The sequence below is a fragment of the Typopeltis vanoorti genome, chromosome 18 (genome assembly GCF_054136105.1).
Source record: "Typopeltis vanoorti isolate ZY-2024b chromosome 18, IOZ_Tvanoo_1.0, whole genome shotgun sequence".
In the NCBI taxonomy this organism is placed as follows: Eukaryota; Metazoa; Arthropoda; class Arachnida; order Uropygi; family Thelyphonidae; genus Typopeltis; species Typopeltis vanoorti.
This window is the reverse complement of record NC_143566.1, coordinates 61,767,190-61,788,490: the sequence shown is the minus strand read 5'-3', so window position 1 is coordinate 61,788,490 and position 21,301 is coordinate 61,767,190. Positions and strand designations below refer to the sequence as shown.

Sequence of the window (21,301 nt, the reverse complement as noted above, 5' to 3'; positions counted from 1 at the left end):
CAGATCGACATAATAGGGGTGACTGAAACAAAAAAGACCAAAACTGGTGAGATCTTTTTGAGCAATAAATACAAAATGTTATATTCAGGCAATGACAATTAAGGAAAAGAAGGAGTAGCCATAATATTCAACACAAAATACGAGGCTAATCTTCTTGAATGGCAGTCAGTCTCAAGTAGAGTAATGTGGGCAAATATGACAATGGGGAACTGGACAATGAGACTTGTTTGTGCCTCTGGTCCCACAGAAGGTTCTACTAAGGTAGAAGTGGAGGAATTTTTTGACGCTTTAGAAAAAGCAACTGACACAATGAAAAAGGAAAAGTTGGTCCTTGTTGGGGATCTAAATAGTAGAGTAGGAAATGATTGTGAGACATACAAAAATATTTTGGGAAAATTTGGAGAAAGAGCAAAGCTAATAATAATGGCAAATATCTGTTGGATTTCTGCTCAGGACATGGACTGGTTATTACTAACACCATGTTCCAACATAAAAATGTGCACAAATTCACATGGAGAGAAGAGGCTAGGAATAAGAAAAGTCTCATTGACTATGTTATTGTTGATAGTGATGTTTTCTCCCTGGTGCAGAACACCAGAGTGTACAGAGGATTTGAAATTGGAAGTGATCACTATTTAGTCTTGAGCAGGATAAAATTGAATTTCATATTGAAAAGAATAACATGTAAGAAAGTTTTAAAGCGAATAAAAGTTGAACAGCTCTCAGATGTGAACTGTAGACTAAAATACACAAATATTATTGAAAAGAAAATGAAAGAGTTTGAGAACAGGAATCAAACCTTGGAGATTCAAACTCTGAAGAAAACATTGATTGATTCTTCCAAAGAGGCATGTGGTGAGATTGTGTGCAAGGATAAAAAAATCAGAACACCCTGGTGGACACAGGAAGTTAAAGAGGCAGTGAAGGAAAAGAAGAAAGCATATCAAAAGTTCCTGGCAAATAAGTCAGCTTTTACTCTTACAAAATACAGAGACAAATGTAAGAAAGCTAAACAGTGTGTAAAACTAGCTAAACAAGTCATGGGAGGACTTTGGCAAGAATATAGAAAATAAATATCAAGAAGGTGGCAAAATATTCTGGAGGTTGTTGAAGAAACTTAGGAATGGAGGAAAGAGTGCTGTAAAAGGAGTAGAGATGATAAAGGTGAAATGAAAACAGGAGAAAAAGATATCCTTGAAGTATGGAGTAATTACTTTGAAAAACTGCTAAATGAAACAATCAGTGATGACAGCACAGTGATAAAAAACACTGACCAGGCATGCAGTCAGGAATACATATCCATACTTGAAGTAGAAAAAGCCATCAAAGGCTTGAAATGTGGAAAGACAGCAGGAGTAGATGATATTCGACCAGAAATGCTGAAGTATGGTGGTATAAGAGTCTTACAGTGGCTGCACTGCATAGTTCAGAAAGCCTGGACAGAGGGACAAATTCCCGATGACTGGAGTAGAGCTCTCATAGTACCCATATATAAACAGGGAAATAAAACTGCATTTGAGAATTACAGAGATATATCCCTACTGAGTGTTCCTGGCAAGATCTATGCAAGTATACTTGAGAAACGGTTGAGAAGAATTGTGGAAGAAAAGCTTGGTGAAGAACAAGCTGGATTCAGGCCAAACAGAGGCTGTCAGAATCAGATCTTCACTCTACGACAAATAGTCGAGAAAGCATGGGAATATAACAAAGATCTGTATTTAAGCTTTGTCAATTTGGAAAAGGCATATGATAAGGTGCCAAGAGAGAAGCTATTCAATACGCTGCAGTAATATGGTGTCAATGGGGCATTATATCAAGCAATACTTAGTCTTTATTTGAGTTGTAAGTCAGCAGTTAGAACTGAAGGAAGTACAGGAAGATGGTTTAATGTTAAATCTGGTGTGAGACAAGGATGTACATTATCCCCTTTGTTATTCATTATCTATATGGATCACATTATGAAGGAAAGTGGTATTAAACATGATATCAAAATTGGAGATGTTAATGTCAGCTCTTTGCTTTATGCGGATGATGTTATACCTCTAAATAAATCCACTACAAGTCTGCAAGATTCTCTGACTAAATTGAATAGCTGTTGTAATAGATATGGTATGAAGGTCAGCAATAAAAAGACAAAGACAATGAAAACAGGCAGAATCATTGAAAATGTCAACTGTGTTGTGAATGGAGAACCTGTGGAACAAGTAAAACATTTCAGCTATTTAGGCACGATTTTTACTGAAGATGGTAAATTAAATATAGAAATAGACAACAGAATCAGCAAAGCTGGTATGGTGGGAAGTCAATTGAATAAATTCATATGGAATAAGAGAGAAATTAGTCGGAAACTAAATTAGCTGTATACAAGACAGTGCTCAAACCAGTTTTAACTTATGGATCTGAGAGCTGGGTCAGAAGTAAAACACTTGACCAAAGACCGCAGATATGAGAGTCCTGAAAAAGATTAGAGGCGTGAACAGATGGCATCAATGGCAATATCATATTAAAAATGAGGATATTAGGAAAGAACTTGACATTGTCAGCATCCAGGAATGCATTAGCAGAGCTAATCTCAGGTGGTATGGTCACTTAAATAGAATGGGAGAGGAAAGATTAGCAAAACAAGTGTTCTCTGCCAGGTTGGCAGGAAAACGACCCAGAGGGAGACCAAGATATAGGTGGATTGATACGGTACAAAGTGCCTTAGACGATAGAAATATAAGATCTGATAATGTTGGAGTTTTGACAAGTAACAGACTGATTTGGAGGAAAATTGTAGATAGGAAGTTAGTAATGATGTAATTTTTTCATGAAGTACTGTCATATCCTGTACACCCCTTGAGGGTACATGGCAGGAATTTGATGATGACGATGATGATGAGAGTGGTGCATGATTGGAATGGATTGCCATTGGATGTTGTGTGTGTGCAAGCTGAAAATGAATTCAAGAACAAGCATGATAGCTGGTGCTTGTAGTACGTAGCCTTCCTCAATGAGTCCCTGATTCCCTGGAGGTCTTTTAATAATAACAACAAACAAACTGAAACAATGCGCGCGTGCGCACACACACACACACACACAAAATCACTGCAAGTGGACAACTTCTACAGTAACTCTCATACTTATACACTAAAAATTTATCTGAACCTGCAGGGTTCTTGCACAAGTCTTCCTCAGTTAATAATTAAGAACTACAGTAATACAATACAGTGTTAATATATTAAATACACTACAATTAAAAACTCACAGCATCATAATCTGCACCAAGAAGTTCAGTTTGATTTACAGCCAAAATCATATCACCAACAACAAGACCAGCCTAAAATTGAACAAATTGAAATAACCATTATTACATATAATGAAAAATATAACATTACTCACATCATGAAAAATATAATAACATTACACACAAAATTTTACTTTTTTTTTATTTTATTGAGAATGAAATGAAAGCGAGTTAAAGTGAAATATGATCATAAGCTATGAGACCTACACTTAAACATGGTGGTCAAGATTTTTTTTTTTTTTTTTTTTTTTTTTTTTTTTTTTTTTTTTTTTTAAATATCAGCCCCCACATGAAAGAGGTGCCAAGACTTATGACACAATACAGTGCGTGTGGGTAAGTGGTTAAAAGAGAAGGGAAAGCAAAGTGCTTCTTGAAGAGCTGAAGGTTGTAATCAATGGCATAAACATTTACTAACTGCAAGTAAATAACTTAATGCCTAAGAATAACTCTTCCAGTTAAATGAAATGTGAATTGTGTCAATGATATCTGAATTCTGTGGTGGATTACCTGAGGAATTATATCCACTCCATCCTCCTTTTTTTTCCACATATAATGTATAGAGTGTTGCCCTCTATGCAGCTGAACCTTGGACATGGAAGAAATAAGAAATTAAGATTTTGGAAAGCTTTGAGATGTGGATTTGGAGGATGGAAAAAATCAAACGGACACATAAAATAACTAATGAATAGGTCTTAAAAAGAGTATTATTATTATTATTATTATGTGACGCCTGCAAGGAGTCCAAAGACTCATCGAGGGTGCATGTGCCCACAGCATCGAATGATTGATCCCCTGAATCAATCAGATTAGCATGCAAGGATGGGGAGAAACTGCTGTAACCATGATTTAGATGTGTCAGTTGAAATTTCCAATGTGTGTGCCTTAGCTAATGTAATTTATTACTTTTTTTGTTCCATCCCCTTACCAATTTCAAATTGGCCTTATATTAGCAACCATGAAAAGTAAAGAGAAATATATTCTTCTTCTTCTTGCGTATTCTGCAATTAAGCAAGTGGATAAAAAGAAGAAAGGGAAATTGGATCAGACATATTCTGAGAGAGAATGGAATTATCAGAGATGCCATCAAAGGAAAAATAGATGGAAAAAGACCCAGAGGAAGAGTAAGGAAAACAATGCTAGATGATATGCTGAACGAAGACAGGTACACAACCTTGAAAGAGAAAGCTCAGAACAGAAGAGTGGAAGAAAAGTTTTTGCTACTAAGAGAAGAACCTGCTCAATTGCAGAATACTCAAGAAGAAGAAGAATGTATTTCTCTTTACTTTTCATGGTTGCTAATATAAGGCCAGTTTGAAATTGGGAAGGGGATGGAACAAAAAGTAATGAATTACATTAGCTAAGCCACACACACATGGGAACTTTCAACTGACACATCTAAATCATGGTTACAGCAGTTTCTCCCCTTCCTTGCATGCTAATATACACACTTAACTACTTGATCTTACTTTAGATATATCTATCAGAGAACAGACGCAAGATTATTCACCAGCAACTTAAGACTAAAAAATCGCTCATACTTCATGCTAGAAGAAATGGGAGCAGTAAGAAATCAGGAGTTTATTCAGCAATCCAAACTTTTAAATCTACAAAATAGTTTTCTAAGATTTCAAGCTTCCAACAGGTATGTGGTGATAATATTCATCTAATATTATTATTATTATGTGACACTTCCAGGGAGTCCATAGAGTCATCGTGGGAGGGCACATGCTCTACAACTCTGTCTCCACCACTCAGTCCACCAACTACAACGAATCGCAACTACACCAATGCCATCTACTGCTCACCACCACTAGTATTTTCACAGAGAAGTACAAACATCCATAAACATCCATGCCCATAGCAGGATTCGAACCTACAACCTTTTGGCTGGAGAGTGGATACGCTAACCACTAGACCAACCAAGCTGGCAAATATGCTAATATGCAAAAATATGCTAATATTAAACCTGATCTGGAGGAAACTATTATCTAAAGAGGATACAGGTTACACCTCAATGCTGCTGACAGTGGTTACCTTCTAACATACTTTCCTTCAGATTAATGATTTATTCCTGTTTGCTGGTGAGGCAGGATTACTAACAAGCCTATCAACATGAAGGTGTCAAAATTCATAACACGCCCACTGTGTAAAAACACAATTTTATCGGTGTTTTCAATTTCCAAGGTTTAGCCTAGTTAACTAACTGTTACAATTCTTGACTTATGGACAACTCCATGGAGTTGGAAGAATCATCACAGGAGATCTAACCCTCCTTATCATGCTAGTCACCTTCTTTGCTATGATGCTTAGTTCTGCTCATGAGCATGCTAATCACCTTTTTTTTTTAATATTCCATTATGTTTTATTTTCCTGTACCTCTTGCTTTATATTGCTACTCATCAGTGTCACTGGGTGCCCATTTAGGTTGGGTGTGCTATCATGTAGCTTATGCAACATGCACTACAAAATTCACAATTTGATCATATGATTGCATTTTTATTTATGCATTAAAGTTTTTAAGAGTGCATAGTGCATCAGCGATCATCTTAATTGGTCCAATGCAATTAATTATAGAATAACTTTGAATAGTTTAAGATATCAATTAATATAATTTTAATACAATTTTTAATAAATATGGAAAGCATAAAGATCAAATGAATAATAGCTATGTTTCACATGCAACATTTATGTGAGAAGCACAAAGGGATCACGCTTCATAGTGATATTAAATTATTAGCAAACTACTACTAATATGTTATGTGGCAGTCTATCAAAGGTCTCTGAAAAATCCAAGTATACCACTGTATATGCATCTTCTTTATTGAGCGAATTTGTCACTTTGTTGCAATGCATAAGCAGATTGCTGAACATGACCTCTACCTAACAAACTATTGCTCACCAGCATTTGCCTCAATGTACAAATTAGAAATAGATAATGTTCTAAGTGCTCCAGTTGCAATTCTGATGGCTGGTTCGGGAATAGGGTCTGGCCATTGCAGGGCACTCATCCTGGAAGAAGCATAGACTTGGGACCCATAATCAAGGCCACAATCACTTATCAGTGATAGAGTGCACAGAATGTTCATTGCTTTACAGCACTCTACATCTCATAACTGCCTTGTGTGTGGAGGAAGTTACGTATATTGCAAAATATAAGCCCCAAGAACTTGGCTTCTGGTGCAACTGGGATTAATGTTCATCCTAGTTAGAGCTCTGGGTCAAGATGAAGACCACATCTGCAGCAAAAGTGTATACAAACTGCCTTCTGTTGTGAAAATCTGAACTCATGTGCAAGCACCCATTTTGAGAGATGGTCAATTTGCTAAACTATCTTTCTATTACCTGCATATTATATGAATGACAGAAGATGGTAAGTCATTCACATAGACAGCATTATTTAATGTTGGAGAAAGTTGTTTGGCATCGTTTGAATAAAACTGGATTTGTTGTTTTTCCAATTTGCTTTATTGGGCAAGGAACTAGCTCTCTATCTTTGAACACATTCATTGTGTTCAAAGATAGAGAGCTAGTAGGTGGTATATCTACCCTTCATTTTACTGGATTTTGTCCCAGACTTATTTAGTGTTGGCTGTTCTTATTGTGCAGAATGTATAATGGATCCAGGATTCTTTTTGACTCTGATGCTATACATGTCTTGCTCAGGCGCATTTGAAAGCAATGAAGTTTGTTGTTGTGGGGTACCGTCAAAAAATTACCCTGAGCTTTCTTCTGAGCTACTCTGGATATTGTGCAATTGTCATTCCACCACTGCTTAGGGAAACATGAAAAGTGACTAGATGTTTTAAGGAATTACAGTTATGGCAGCTTGTGTAATACACTGTGTCACATGATTCACTGCATCGCTAATAGAAGAGCTGACCATTACACAATCAAATTCTGCTAATGATAAGAAGGTGAGCCAGTCAACATGATTAATTTTTCATTGTGATATCTGTGATGAAGTGTGCAATTGTCCATGCAGGAAGGTGGTTATCACAGGAAAGTGATCACTTCTAAATAAGTTCTCATCTGTTTCTTATTTGAAGAAGGAAAAGGGATGGTGAGCAACAATGTTCCTTCACAATAAGCATGTACACAATAAGGTGTGTGTGCATGTACACCAATCAAAAAGAAATTGTACACACCTTTTAAACGTGCACACAAAATTTTGCTTACAGAATTTCTAATTTATATAGTCAATAATTTCTGAACATATAAAAATGAATTATATGATAAATCATATACTTGCCACTTATTTTATTTAGTAATTTCTCCAATGTCTCCATTCCAGTATTACTCTAACCCAGTGGCGCACTCAGGATTTAATCTTGGGGGGGGGGACCGAGTTGAGTAGACGATTTACAAATACACACTACGCATTGCATACGATCTATGACTGAGCATCTGCAGTGATCGCCAATACATGATAAGTAGTATAGAAATAGAAGACACAACATAAATAAAAAAAACGAATTTTAATTAGGAAAAGATTTTGGGAAAAATTTCTAGTGTTTATTTCCTTTTTCTTTTGGGGGGCCAGGGCCATTCTCCCCCTCCCTGAGTGCACCACTGCTCTAACCCATTCCAACTTAGCACACTCTAATTAGTTATATGTTTAACCTATGCCAGTGATGGCGAACCTATGACACACGTATCAGCACTGACACACTTGAGGGTTTCAGGTGACACACCTTGGATGTTGAAAGATATTAGTATTCTGACGAAAAAACTGCGATAAATCGTATAAGACTGATCTCAGTTAAGGAAAAGATGGATTTCAGTTCATTGAAAGAATTATATTTTATAGTTAGCCTATTTCTATTTTATTTTGTAGTTAGCTTATTTCTATTTTATTTTGTAGTTAGCTATTTCCATTTTATTTTGTAACCAGCCTATAAACAACGAGCGTTTTAAGTTTACGTTTTCTTTCTTAATCATTATAATTTCTGCATAGTCATATGATATGTCGGTAGTATTGGAATTGGTAGGTGTCGCACTGATATGTTCGCCGGCTTGTTGAGAGCTCCTGAAAAGATCAGTAGTATTTTATGTTATCATTGGCAATTTTACTAGAATTTTACTTGGTATTGTTTGCTTTTCATATCTTAGTGTGTTTGGCGATTTTTGTGTGTTTTCTGTGTTATTTCAATTATTATTTTTAAAAAACGATAGTGTCCACATGGCACCTATTAAAAAAAAAATGACAGCCAGGTCGCCATGTTTAAGAATTTGGATATAAAATAGTTTATGAAATGTGCTGTCTGTAAGATGTATGCTTTGCAGAGAGCGGTTGGAGTCTGGTTAGATGGTGATAGCGGAGTGAATATGTGCAGAAAGTGTAAGGAGAATGAGGATCTAAAGCGTGTTTCGGGTGGTGAGAGTGATATCGTTAAAGAAAGTCAGAATATAGAAAATAGTGATGTGATAAGAAATTGCGAGGTAGTACCAGATAGGTGTGAGAGTGATGTTGAAAGTGTAATAGAAGGTAAAAATACTGAACGAATGGCTGAGTGGAGCGATACATAGAGCAAAGCAGCAGCTGGAATGTATGCAAAAATGTGTACCAAACGTACCAACTAATAAATGGCGAAAGTCTGATATGAAAAATAAGAGAATGTTCGTAAACGTAAACAAAATGGAGCGAGTGCTGTACGGAGATTCGTTATTAAGAGGTGTGATAGTTGAGAGTTTGACGAAATCGTACCAACTGGGTGCAAACGTTAAGGACGTCAGCGAGTCTATTAGAGCGCAAAAACAGAGGGTGAAAGAAATGATAGTCGTTGCAGGAACAAATGATTTGAAAGAAGACAAAATGGAAATGATAGAGGATGTGAGAGAATTACTTGAGGTAGCAAAAGAGAAGAGTGAGAAAGTTAAGATAGTGAGTATTTTGCCAATGACTTTATGCGTGGGTTATGCATGGAGAGTGGAGTGGAATTTGTGGATGTGTGGAGTGAGTTCGATGGGCGAAAGGATTTATATACGATGGATGGTTTACATTTGAATGGATTTGGTGTACGCTGGCTTGAAAAAGTGTTGATAAATGAAGAGGAAGTGGATGTACAGACTCTGGGAAACTAGATTTATTAAGGGGGGGGGAGTAGACATGCAGACTTTAGGGAGGCAGTTGAGTGTATGAATGAGTATAATATGCCCAAGCGAGTACGAAGGACAACAAATCAGAATGGGAGAGTTAGTATAAGGCATCAAAGTAGGGATGGGACTAACGGGCTTCTGCAATTCACGTACACTAATGCCAGGAGTATTAGAAACAAGGAGGAGGAGTTTTTGGCCTTGGTTGGCACTTCCAGGCCACAGGTTGTTGTTGGTATTAGTGAAACATGGCTGACAGAAGATGATAAAACTAGTGGAATTGAATGTGACGGGTATAGTGTGTTTAGGAGTGACAGGGAGAATAAAAAAGGGGGGGGGGGTGGTACTGATGAATTGCAGCCAAGGAGTATAGAAGTTGAACTGCAGGATAGAGAAAAGAGCACATTTCAGGCTATTTGGTGTGAGATAGGGGCTAGCAGAACAAAATATACAATTGGGTGCTGCAAATAGAAGAAATGAGTGGAAGGAGGGTAATTATTATGGGGAATTTCAATTATGGTAACATTGACTGGAAGGAGGAGAGGGCACATGGGAGGAAGGAATTGGATTTTATGCGGTTATTAAGGGACAACTATATGCAAATCATGTAATGGAAAATACTAGTGGGCAGAGAGTGCTTGACATAGTAATCACATCTGAGAATGTGGCTATAACGAACATGACCATGTTGCCACCAATTGGTGAGGGTGATCATAAGGTCATGACTTGGGAGGTGGCTAAAGGAGTGGAATATACAATTAAAACAGGGTACATGTGGAATTACCAGGCTGGTAAGTATGACAAGCTTAGGAGTGTGCTTGGCTCAGTACCATGCCATGTAAAACAGCAAGGGCTGGATGGTGATAGTGCATGGGAGGTGGTTAAGAAGTGTTTGGAGGAGGCAATGGTTGACTGTATACCAAGAGTCCGAATAATAAATCAAGTAGGGGTTAAATGAATGAATAACACTTAAGCGTGAGCTTCAAAAAAATAAACAATTGTGGAGGGAATTTAAGGAGAAAGGTGACCTGCAGGTGCAGGAATAGCATAAAGCTCAGGCCAGAAAGGTAACAAGGGTGGTAAGAAAAGCAAAAGTGGATTATGAAAGAATATTGGTCATGCAGGCTAAAGAGAATCCCATATAGTTTTTTCAATTTGTTGCAAGTAAAAGGGAAAATGTTCATGGCAGAATGATTTTAAAAAATGCTGAGGGTAGGGAGGTAACCGAATCAGTCGATATAGTGGAATTACTGAGCGAGCACTTTGCAAGAGTATATCATCCAGGTGGTGACATTGCAGGAATGGAAGACAGCTTCTACTGGAACTGTGATGAATGAAGTAGAGGTAAATAGTCTATTGCAGAACCTCAATGTCAATACATCTGTGGGATTGGATGGTATACCAGCTTGTGTCGTACGTGAATTGGCTAAAGAATTGTCAGCGCCCTTGACAATTTTGTTTAATTTAAGCCTCGGGTCTGGGTCAGTCCCAAGGGGGTGTAAAGAGGGAAAAATAGTTCCGCTGCATAAAGGTGGTTCCAAGGTTGCGGTTGAAAATTACCAGCCAATCAGCATAACAGGAATCATTATCAGGGTCTTAGAGAAAATAGTCAAGAGAAAAATACAAGATTGGACAGATGAAAATGGGATACTGTATCGGGGACAGCATGGTTTTGTGAAGTGAAGGGTAGGTCATGCCTCAGTAATTTGCTCACGTATTATAACACCGTGACGGCTGAACTGGATAAGGGTAATGAGTTTACAGTGATTCTACTGGACCTTGCTAAGGCCTTTGACAGGATACCACATGGAATTCTAATCAGTAAAATGCAGCATATGGGGATGGATATAGGATTGGTGAGATGGATAGGAGGGTGGTTGATGGAGAGATATCAGAGAGTGGTTTATTCAGGAGTGGAGTCAAAAAGACGGCTTGTGACTAGTGGTGTGCCGCAGGGCTCTGTTCTTGGACCAGTACTTTTCAATTTGTTCATTAATGATATAGGAAAGGATCCGAGAGTAACAGTTCATTTGTTCCCAGATGATGCAAAGTTGGGTAGGGCAATAGTGAATGCAGATGATGTCAAAATTTTGCAGGATGATTTGGATAGATTGGAGGTCTGGGCTAAGGAGAATGGATGTCAATTTAATGTAGCAAAATAAGGTTATACATTTTGGGGTGAAAAGATTAGCAACAGTTTACTACATTGGTGGAACTGTACTCCAAGAAATTGATGGGGCGAGAGATTTAGGAGTGTTGGTGGATAAGGAGTTGAAGTTTAGGGGGCACATTGCAAAAATGGCTAAATCAGCTCATCAAATCACTTGATTGCTGAAGAATACTCTGATGAGCAGAGCCAAGCATGTTATTGTATCGAGCCTTGATAAGATCCCATCTCAACTACTGTGCCCAGATTTGGTCACCTAGGTTTCTTCTTGATGGGGAGGAGGTTGAGAGGATCCAAAGGTGAGTGACCCAGATGATAGCAGGTCTATGAAATAAACCTTATGAGAACAGGTTGAGGATTTGTGGGTTGCAGAAATTGGTTGATAGGCAGAGAAAGGGAGATATGATTGAGACATTCAAATTACTGAAGGGTTTCTATAAGATTAATTTAGAAGATATTTATGAGAACAGGGCATGGTGGGAGGACTAGTGGATATCCATGGAAGCTGGGCAAGAGTGTGGTTAGTAAGGGTGTTAGAGCTGGGTTCTTTACTTCTAGAGTGCTGAATGAGTGGAATAAGCTGCCAGAGTCTGTAGTGGGTGCTGTGACAGTGAATGAGTTTAAGGCAAGGTATGATAGATACTGTGTGAATGTTGAATAGTTGTAATGAACATGATTTGGGGTCTTCCTCGATGAGTCTAAGGACTCCCTGGAGTTGCCTGTAATAATAATAATAATAATAATAATAATATTATAAAAACTTATAAAAATTATTATCAATATTATATGATACAAACTTATAAAAACGTGCTTTACATATTATAAACTTAAAGTTTATAATATGTATCATGCATTCCAAGTCTCTCGAATGAGTAATACAAGTTCTAAACATATTTAAAACCACTTTAACAGAAAATATAATTCACAAAAAATAAAATATAATTTGCAGCATTAAATATTGAATTTATCTGAGTAAATAATGAAAACATTTTTATAGTTGCAATAAATTCAGTAAATATTGTTAAATGATGCAAATAGTAACAACTTATGATGACATCACAACAAACCCTACTAAATAGCTGCTATTTAGTAGCATGATAGAGAGTAAAACGTAATAAGGTTGCTACAAACATACTGGTAATAAATCTGGAAACTCTGCTGAAAGAAGTAGTGGTAGTCTTGCATGGTCTGCCACTTGAGTAATTTGAGTTGCTGGTTTATAATTCATTTCCAGTAATTGTTAGTTCTTATTACTGCTTAATTACTGCTGTATATAATTGGCTCTTTTTTTAATTTGTGAACCCTTTTACAATGGCAGCTAGCACTAATAAAAAACTAAAATTATCACAGAAAAGAAGTGGAAGAAATTTCCAAGATGCCTGGACTGAACAATATGGTGTTATTGATAGAGGCAATAAAGTTCTCTTTCTCTGTAAATTGTGTGGTGAGCTATCTATGAGTAGAACTTGGAATGTAAGAAGACATTTTGAAACTAAGCACAAATGGCTCCTAGAAAAAACTTTTGAAGAACGTAAAGAATACATATCGTAACATCTAAAATTGGCAGAATCACAATCAGGGACTTTAATTAAATTTGTTTCAGGACCTTCAAATTTAGTAGCCGCAAGTTACAGTATTTCACATACTATTGTTGAACATGGGAAACCACTTAGTGATGGTGATTATATTAAAGAAACTTTCATAATAAGGAAGCTATTGTAAAGTGCATGAAAGAGTTACCATTAAGTAGGAATACTATTAAAGACAGAGTTATATCAATGCTAGTATAGAAAATCAAATACAACAACACTTGAACTCATGCACGAGGAATTGATAAAGTTAGAAAATTTACCTCAAAACATGACGGGTAAAGACATATACGACTGTGTTGTTAAAGTGGTCTGTGAGAAACAGATAGATTTATCAAAAATATTTTCGATTACAACTGATGGCGTGCTTAATATGGTTGGCCGTAATATCAGTTTTATCAAACAATTTACAGAATATGTTGGTCATCCCCTGGTTTGTTTCCATTGTATTATATATCAGGAGACACTGGGTGTGAAATCAGGCTTAAAGGATTTGGATGATGTGATGATAATTGTGACAAAGGTAACTAATTTTATTGCTGCCAGGGCTTTAAACAAACGAGAATTTAATTCACTTTTATGAGAACTTGAATCAGTGTACAATGGTCTATTAATATAATAATATTCAATGGTTGAGTCATGGCCTTGAACAGTTTGTTGAATGTTTAAATTATATTTAAATACAAAGGGCATGGAGCACGAATTTTCTCATGAACGATTGAACGATTCTGCTTGGCTCAGTATGCTGATGTTTTTCACAGATTTTTCATTGCACCTGAATGAACTTAATATACAATTGCAAGGTTTCGGAAAATCTGTCAATGTTATGTTTGGCACGATCAAGAGCTTCGAGAATAAACTAAAATATCTCAACATGATTTTGAAAGTAACAATTTTAAGTATTTCCCAAGAGTGAAATTTTTTTTTAACGAAACCAGTATTTCCCAAAGATGTGAACAACATATCAACCAATCTATCGAAGTTCTAAAGTCAGTAACTGAGCAGTTTTCTTCTAGATTTGAGCAATTTCGAATGTTGAAACAAACAATTAATTCATAAAGTATCCTGATGAAACAGAATTCATGGATCTTAAATTAGATGTCTTTGAGTGGTTGGATTTAAAAGATCTAGAAATGGAACTAGCCGACTTCAAGTGTAATCCTATCTGGAAAAGAAAATTTATTGCTCTTAGAAATAAATTAGAAGAACTTGAGCGAGAACATCTGCATGATACCGTGAAATTCTAAGCGAGTGGAATAGCCTTCCCGAAAACTTTTATGCTCTTAAAATCTTTGCTAAAGCTCTTCTAACAATTTTCTCTTCTACATACTCTTGTGAAACTATTTTCTGCTTAAATAATATCAAATCGAAAGGGAGAAATAGATTGAGCAATGATTTCAGCACTGCCTGTGCTCAAATTTTAATGCCTGTGTAACATTAAAATATACACACTATAGCCCTTCTATAAAGCAACTTTCTACCAGTACTCAGCAACAGAAAAGTCATTAAATGTAATGTAAGTTTGTAATTTCACTTTATTAAATTAAATGTATAATATGAATTCATAGATTTTATATCAATGCCCTATTAAATAAATAGCCTAATATGATATGTATAAATCATCATCTATGATTATGTAGTTAAATTTATAATGCAATGTATGCACATCAACAACGTCAATATTTATAAAAAAAGATATTTGACACACCTGGGTAAAAAGGTTCACCATCACTGACCTATGCCATGTGGGCAAACTGACACTCATGTTAGCAAGTTGTAAAGACATATTTATTTAGAGCAGTGGTTCTTAACCGGTGTTCTGCAAACTGGTTACAAGTGTTCCGCTGGTGAAAGATGTCACATGACACAATTCTGAGTGTAATTGGTTACTCTGATCCTAACAACTGAAGACTGCTATGCACGTTGACTTCTAAACCAATAGAATATCGCTTATAGGTCATGTGTTTGCAGGAAAGCAGGAGGAGCGTCTCTTTTACAGTCATTCAGTGATATGTGTTTGGTTTGTGTGTTGTGTAACATTGTAATAGTGTGCAGTCCATTTTTAATGTGTATTTGGTTTGTGGGTTGTCTAACATCGTAGTAGTACACAATTGATAAATTTATTATTAAACGAAATGTGATTATGGGGCAAATATTAATGACAGGGTAAGTACAAGTGGAAGAAGTAGTAGTAATAACATCACTGCAAATACGACTGATACAGAAGACAGCATTATATGTAGTAAAATAAATAAAAAAATTAATAGAAAATATTTGGATGAATATTTAAGTTGTGGTTTTACATGGACCAGTGAGGAAGAATGTCCTATTCCCCAGTGTCTTGTATGCAGGGGAAAACTATCCAATAGTGCAATGGTTCCTGCTAAGTTGAAATGGCATTTTACTACGTAGCACGCCAATCTTGTTTCAAAAACTAAAGATTATTTTAAGAGATTGTCGGACACGTAAGTTAAACAAGTAAAATATTTTGAAAAGACTGTTAAAATATCCGATAAGGCATAACTTGCATCATATAAGGTAGCTGAATTAATTGCTGTAAAATTAAAACCACACACTATAGCAGAGTCTCTTATTTTACCAGCATGTTGTGAAATAGTAAACATTATGTTTGGTGACAAAGCAAAAAGAGAAATTATGAAAATTCCTCATTCGGACGATTCAATAAAAAATAAAATTAACGATACGTCAGATGATATTGAGAAAATAGTTACCAATAAACTTTACAAACAACATTTTGCTTCAGAAATTGACGAGTCCACTGACATTAGGAGTAAAGCTCATATACTAGGATTCGTTCATTTCATTAATGAAAACAAAATAGTGAATCAATATCTATGCTGCAGAGAACTTACCAAACGTACAACAGGACAAGATATTTTTGACTCTATTACGTCATATTTAAAAAATTTTAAAATTTCATGGGAGCTGTGTGTAGGAATTTGTACGGATGGTGCTCCATCAATAGTGGGCTCTATTAAAGGATTTGTTACCCTTGCAAAGAAAATGAACCCAAATATTATATCTACGCACTGTTTTTTTGCACAGAGAATCTCTAGTTTCAAAAACATTACCGGCAATATTAAGACCTGTACTAGACCAAGTTATAAATATGGTAAATCAAATCAAGTCAAGACATTTAAAAGCACGCTTTTTTAAAAAACTTTGCATATCTATGGAAGCCAAGTACGAATCTTTGCTTTTGGACACTGAAATAAGATTGGTTATCCAGGGATAAAGTGCTATTCCAAATTTTAGAACTTAAGAATGAATTATTGGCTATTTTTCAAAATGAAGATAAAGGTGCTTTTGTAAAATTTCAAAATGATATTTGGTGTGCTAAAATGGCATAATTAGCTGATATTTTTAATTATTTAAATAGCATTAATACAAGTATCCAAGAAAAAAATTAAAATATTTTGACATCCACTGACAAATTGACAATTTTCCAAAGTATCTCTTTTGAAAAACCACATATCAGAAAAAAAATACAGTAGATATGTGTCCTTCGCTCCATAATAAAAATGTCGAGGGAATTATTTCTGTTATAACAGACAATTAATAATATTGGAAGAAAAGATTTCAAGTTACTTTCCTTCCTTAAATACACACAATTATGACTGGATATGAAATCCATTTGGCACAGTTAATACATCGAGTTATTGTGAATTTTCATTACAAGTAGAAGAACAATTAGTTACCTTGTCAACGGATCGTACTCTAAAAATGAAATAACTCTTGAGGAATTTTGGATTTTTGTCCAAACTGAATACCCAGCTCTCTCCACAAGGGCACTGAAAATTTTGTTACAGTTTCCAACATCATATTTGTGTGAGTTCGGTTTCTCAATATTAACCAATATAAAAACTAAAAAAGCATGAAAGACTTACTAATATAGACAAAAAGATGAGGATAGCTATATCACATATTAGACCTGATATTGCTGAAATTTGCAAAAGCCAACAAGCTCAAATATTGCATTAAAGTAAGTTCAATTTTTATAAAAGGCAAGTCGATGCATATTTTTATTGTTACTTTTATGACCCTAATGCTTTTGGTGTTCCCCAAATTTTTCTTATAATCAAAAGTGTTCCATGACTTGGAAAAAGTTAAGAACCACTGATTTAGAGTGTCTACTATCTAGAAAATACTGTCACTTGAACTCATACACATGGTGATAGATTTTTATAGCTATGTAAATTTAAACAAATTTAGTGCTTGGAATTTTACAGGTTATCGCTAGACCAAAAATGGGCAATAATAATATGACAAAGAGGTCCTATACTACCAATCAGGTGAAGAGGAATAAGTAAGTAATATGAGAAATACTGCATTAGTGCTTGCAATATTTCGTTTCAGTCACTGAGACATCTTCAGGGAGTAAAAAAGAACACTTGTAACACACACACACACACACACACACACACACACACACACACACACACACACACACACACACACACACACACACACACACAATACTTTATGAAACACGTGCATTCGTCTCTTCCATTCGCTTAATTTCATCTTTCACACTTCTCATCTCATACCCCAGACATTCCACCTGCTCTTTCAGCTCATCTATCTCTCTCTGTAAGTCAGTCATTCTTGTTTGCCATTCATCCTCCCAATTGAGACTATCTCCCAATGTGGGTTTAAATGTACAACACAACACAGCTCATCATAAATCAGTTTGTGTTTTTTCAGTTACTGTTCATCATGAAGGGTGAAGTCATAAATTCTCCATAAACAATAATTTAGTAGGGAAGACAAATAATAAAATTCATGAAAACAAGAAAATAGATAGTACTCGATGTGGAGCTAGTTTTCACAATGCACCCAGTCACATATTCCAGTCTTTGAGTTGTCTTTTCAAGATAATCATATTCTTTAAATAACAGCACTAAAAGCATTTTCGTTATGTAAAATTTTCAAGCATTTAATTACACTATATTAAAATTGCACACCCACTTAGGGGGGTGCAGGTGTTGGAAGAATAACATATAGTTGTACTACTGTATTTAATCAGACTGTGCCAATTTTAATTTTTGTGTTAATATTTACTGCTTTATTGTGTTAATAAAATTATACTGGAACACAAGTGCACTTTTCTTTCAATAATTGTCTATTACATATGTTTGATGTACTGTATATATATATATATATGTAACATTAATATTGAACTAAATAAATGCATTGATTTAATTAAAAACTTATTTATTGGAAATAACTGTCATTTAAAAGTATCCATGATATGAAAAACTTACTTGTTATGAACTAAAAAAACTTATTTTCTCACACATTTCAACTGTGCGAGAGTTATTGTTTTCAATTAAAGCACCATAACACAATTATTATTATTGCACAGGCATCCTCATAGAGTCCTAAGACTCATTGTGGGAGATCCAAACTATCAACACAATGCATATTGTACCTCTCCCTGAAATTATTATAATAAAATTCATACAAAGCACTCCCAACTAGCAACCCATTCTGTTCATTCACCACTCTCCAAGCAAAAATTCTATTCCACACACTTATTCAACTTCTAGGAATGGCCTCTTAATCCCCCCCCCCTCCTCTAGCCACGTGCTGAAACATTTCCTCTGCATCAATCCTATAAAAGTTTTTAAGTAACTTAAATGTTATATGGTTGTGGTTCTATCACAGCTTTATAAAGAAAAATGATAACTCACTCATCTCTGCTTGTTAGCGTGTTTCTCAATAACCAAGTAATCCTGTGAGCTACCCTAGCTACTTTAGCAATATGTCCTCTAAACTTCAACTCCCTATCTATTACTACCACCCAAATTCCTGAATTCATCAATTAAAAGCTGTGTACCTCGATATGGTACACAGTTTTTAATCTTTGTATCTCAAAATGCATAACTTTATACTTTTCCATATTAAATTGACATCCACTACATTTTGCCTACACTGACAGCCTATTTAAATCATCCTGCAAGCTCTTCACATCACCTTGATTAACTATTACCGTAACCTAACTTTGCATCATCAGTAAACATATCTCCGTTTAAATTATTTCTATATCATTTATGTACAAATTAAACAGCAGTGGTCCAATCATAGTCCTGTGGCATACCACTAGACACATGCCTTTTCCTCGATTCTGCTCCTCCATATACTACTTTATTGGTATCTGTCCTTCACTCACCCTTTCATCCATATCACCAGTTTCATCCAGTTTCACCATCCCTATCTGTTGCAATTTGTATAACAGAGTTCCATGCGGTGTCCTGTCAATTGCCTTTGCAAAATCCAGCAGTATCATTGTATTCCCATTCCCTTTATATTATTAATTAGTAATTGTGACTAATTTTTTTTTGTTTCATAACAAACGAAAACAAGAAGTATGATGTACAGCGGAGTATGTGTGGAATGAAAAGAGCACTACAGTACTGCTGCGAGAAAAATTTAGGGGATATCTGAAACTAGATAGCAGATATTTAAAGTCTTTCACATAGAAAGAAAAATGTTTAAAAGTTATCAATTGTTATATTAAAACAATGAGAGAACAATAGCTGAGGAAAAGAGAATATGACAGGTTGGGGTTTTTAATTACTATGAAAATGAATAGTCTTTCATATAGAAAGAAAAATAAAGTTCTGAAAACCTTAAAGGCAATACAAGGACAGAAGAAAATGAAAATGACTCATTTACATTATGACTTTTAGAGAAATCCAGCAAATAATATTGTAAATGTTTTGGTGATTATTTAAAAGGGGATGCTGTAGAGCTTGAACTCTTTTCAATATGCTGTAAATAAAACTTCTTTAATAAATTCACTGGTAGCCACCCATGATCAACTAACTTGACAGCAAATGAGATGATGTTTAAAAAAAAAAAAGTATGAAAAAATAACATATTTTTAATGTGTTTAGGATGAGACTGAAAATTCAATTGTCACTTGACTCTGATCACTCACCGTGGTGAACGGGAATGCGCATGGATTTTTGAAGTCCTGATTACAAGGAGTTCTGAAAAGTTACAAAATCTAATATTTACTCAGTAGAGAGTAAGGACTCTTAGCTTAGGGATTACAGCCCCTTTCAATTCCATAAGAATTTTACCTACTGAAAGACTTTTATTAAATAACAAGGTCAAGAGCATGGCTAACTCTAGTGCACATTTCTTAAAAATATGTGGAGACATGTCATCCATATAAGATTCTCTATGATGGTCAACATGGGTTTGTGAAGGGTAGGTCTTGTTTTAGCAACCTGCTTACGTTTTATGATAAGGTGACACCCAAATTCCTATTATTATTATTATTAAACAAGACCTCATGGAGTCAAAGACTCATCTAGGAGGTCCTTTTATCTCGCACACATCTCATCATACCGTGTCTTAAACACATTCAAACTCCTTGCAGACACCACACTCTCAGGCAAGGCATTCCAATCACTCACAACTCTGCACGAAAAAAACTAAAAAAAAAACTGCTAGCCATCAAAGCTAATACCATTGTTGTCAACCGAAATCTGGATCCTGGTTCTCACTAGGCTCTCCAACACCTTAACCACAACATCTGACACAAAGATAGGCCAATAATTTGATGCTTGAGTTCTATGACCTCCCTTATAAAGTTCTGGAACTCGACCGCGTGCAAGACTCATATTACAAAAATATGTCAAGGTAGATGCCAACTCCCTGCACACTCTCCATCAAAATATGTGGTGATATATTATCAATTCCCACAGCCTTATTAACATCAAGTTTGCTCAATTCCCCATATACCTCTTGCTCACTTACAGTCAGTCGTTCTCCTCCTCATCACTGCTCTCAAACTCTCCATGATGTCACATTCACAAGAATGAAAGACCTTTATGAACTGTTCATTAAGTATCTCCACTATATTTTCCACAACAGTTGTTCTTATACCATTTTCTAAAATCAATGTCATCCTTCCATAATCATTCTTTTTATTGCTGGCTACATATCAAAAGAACTCCCTAGGATTCTTTTTAGCTTCATTAGCTAACTGCTGTTCATACCTCTCTTTAGCTACTCTCACCAACCAAGTCACCTTCCTTGCCTGGTCTTTGTAGACCTCATGAAATTGGTTACTTCCACTTCTCTTATGCTGCCTCCACAATTCCCTTTTTCTCTGTATTGCATGCTTAATCT

At 35.6% G+C, this 21,301-nt stretch overlaps 1 protein-coding gene across 3 annotated transcripts in view; it reads right to left on the bottom strand.

Moving 5' to 3' along the window:
* LOC150096712 (multiple PDZ domain protein-like) overlaps positions 1-21,301 on the bottom strand; it is a 1,501,001-nt gene that overhangs the window by 189,796 nt on the left and 1,289,904 nt on the right. For all 3 annotated transcript variants that reach the window (XM_090408593.1, XM_090408594.1, XM_090408595.1), the window contains one exon: positions 3,248-3,319. In XM_090408593.1, the coding sequence (XP_090264719.1) occupies positions 3,248-3,319 (72 nt within the window). The remainder of the gene's footprint in view (positions 1-3,247; positions 3,320-21,301) is intronic.